The 2,687-nt window shown below is 40.9% G+C and overlaps 1 protein-coding gene across 1 annotated transcript in view; it reads right to left on the reverse strand.

Annotated features, from left to right (window-relative positions):
• Positions 1-2,687, reverse strand: part of NRXN3 (neurexin 3) — a 782,346-nt gene that overhangs the window by 175,138 nt on the left and 604,521 nt on the right. Inside the window, exon 10 of the mRNA XM_007448147.1 lies at positions 755-781. Coding sequence (XP_007448209.1) covers positions 755-781 — 27 coding nt within the window. The remainder of the gene's footprint in view (positions 1-754; positions 782-2,687) is intronic.

Here is a 2,687-nt window from a genome sequence, read left to right on the forward strand (position 1 = left end):
CCTCATGCCCATCCTTCCTCTTTCTCCTCCTATTGCCCTACTTCATGACTCCAGTTAATGTGCACTTCTGAGACAGAGGAAGAAATGCGTGAGTAGTATTCAGCCTGTTCCTCCTTAAGACCCTTCCTCAAGAGGTAGAATATTTGAATGGAATAAGGTAAAAATAATATTCTGCCATTCTTTATTCAGAAGAGCTAGAATGTATCCCAAGTCTTTGGTTAAAATGTTGCATTATTACCAAGAGCAATGCTTTGCCCACCCTCCTTAGGGGAAAAAAAAAAAAAAAACCTACAGCGATAAATGCCAAGAAACAAATGTCAGAGTTGGCAGCCACCTTGTGGGTCACGAACTTTGCTTTCATTTTCTGAAGCTTTTGGTAGTGGAGAAGTGCATTCTGGTTGCTCTAATGCTTTTTGTCCACCCCTGAGAGCTTTTTTCCCAAAACAACAAATTACCATTTCAATTCATTTTCAAACTATGTCATTATCCAGGTACCCTTTCCTCCTTTTCCGCATATAGAACAAATGCAAGGAAAGAAGAGAGGACCTGCCGCAATTCCGAAACCACACCCTGGGCCACACTCAGCCCAAACCAGCACCCCAGCCCTTCAGCTTGTCAACCCCAGTTCCCCCCAACTCCACTGTCAAAAAATAAAATAATTCAAATAAAAAACAGCTCATAAAACAGTAAACAAAATAAAGTCAGTTTTCTTTTTTTTTTTAAAGAACAAAATGAAACTTGAGGGAAAACTTACTGGAGTTACAGTTTATCCTGATACAGTCTAGATGGGGAAAAATAAATGAAAGATGAAATTGCATCCTTCAAGGTAACAGCTGCAGACATCCAAAAACAATCAGTCCACCCTTCTGGGGACAGACACACGCAAGAAATGTGGCCATTTTATATATATATATATACAGTATGCACAAGTTTAAGGGTGGGTGTATATGTACAGTATATTGTTTAGTAAAGTTGGATACATATATATATACACACACACACATATATATATATATACACGTATGTATAGAGATATATACTGGTATACATATATATCCACAATAGACACCGAGTAGGCTTCTTTTTTTTTTCTTTCAAAAATCCTATTCACTTATATAGAGTATTTCAAAACTGGACTTTGAAATATTAATTTTGTTAAACTTGGAAAATACTGCAAAAATTTCCCCACCAAATGCAGGTTTTAGTTTGTTTCTCTCTACAACTGGTTTTTCTTAAAATTTATCTCTAGAAGTAGCATCAAGACAATTTTTGTTTTAGTATTTCAAAGATATATCACCAGTCTGACATATCGTATCATTTTAACAAATCTGTCCATGAAGTTTCTCAGTGCAGTATTTAACCCTTTCTCTTTTTCTAAAACCAAACTCCCTCCACCCTCTCTCCTCAGGTCAGGCCCCAAATGCTATAGAAATTTATGCAGGCAGATTTGCCGTTATCCTCAGAGGTAAGGAAAGGGTTAACACCACCTGGTCATTTTCTGTCATAAAATGGCCACTTGCAAACAGCTAACCGCACAAACACCCATCCCAGATTTTAGAGAGGCGGGCTCGGGTGCTGGTTAAAAGGAGTTGTATGATGTTATCATAATTGATTGGGGTCTCTGCTGTGGTTTCAAAGGCCCCCAGACCAACCCCCTCATGAAGTCCATCTCCGTCTTCCTGCCTGAATGCTCAGACTGAATCAAGCGCCCACAGCATTTGAGGAGAAGGCGAGACAGACACATGGGGAGGAGGTCTTGGGCACCTTTGACATCCTACCTATTTCACTCTGTGATCCTGCAACTTGAAGAAAGAAAATTCTTTTTCTTTAATGGGAAAGAGAGGGAATTAAGGGTGGCTAATTTTCTTGTGCTGGACACCAGACAATGTATTTTGTGCCAGAGATCAGAGTATCTATCCTTTTATTAATATCTGTTTGGAGTCAGGGACACACAGCATAAAAGGTATAGAGCAGAGTCAATGGGTGTTAGTAGGGGTTGGGAAGAATGGTCAGAGAAATGTCTCAGGTTAACTGTTACCAGGCTTCCCAGTTGAACCTAAGTTTGGTTTTCAATTGTGGGAATTCCTATATGAATTTGTTTAAAGCCAGATATTAAAAGGTAGAAGTAAAACGATAAAGAAAAGGAGAAAATTACAGGAAAAAAATACAGTTAGAAACGGTGCTTTTCTTCTAGCTAAGGTTAACCCAATAGTTTTGGAGGACTTGTGGAAGATAATGCCACGATTTGAAAACCATTTTAAGCAAGCGAGAAAGAAACCAGTGGCAAATGACAGGGCAGAATCAAACTACGTGAATCCAGATAGGAGCAATTTATAACACCCAAGCATTCTGAGGAAGGGGGCAGGAAGCTTATTTGTTCCCCAGAAGGACATCTCTTGAGAAAAATCTGGGTTTGGTTTCGTGCGGTTAGGTTTGTCATGTGTCGTCAACCGCAACAGAAAAGTGGGAGCAAACAGCCCTGGAGCAACTGGTACGATCACCGGACAGAGGAGGCCATGCCCCTGGTGAGGACTGGGGAAGGGGAGGGCAGGGAGGGAGGAAGAAGTGGGGCCTCAGCTGCCGGTTCGCCTACTATCACCCGAGGCTGGAGAAATGCCCCTCACTGATGGATTCAAGAAAGAGGGGAAGCAGAAGTATGGGCATGCTTCAGAGAAGGAAAGGGAAAG

Source organism: Lipotes vexillifer, unplaced genomic scaffold (assembly GCF_000442215.2).
Source record: "Lipotes vexillifer unplaced genomic scaffold, Lipotes_vexillifer_v1.1 scaffold542, whole genome shotgun sequence".
NCBI lineage: Eukaryota > Metazoa > Chordata > Mammalia > Artiodactyla > Lipotidae > Lipotes > Lipotes vexillifer.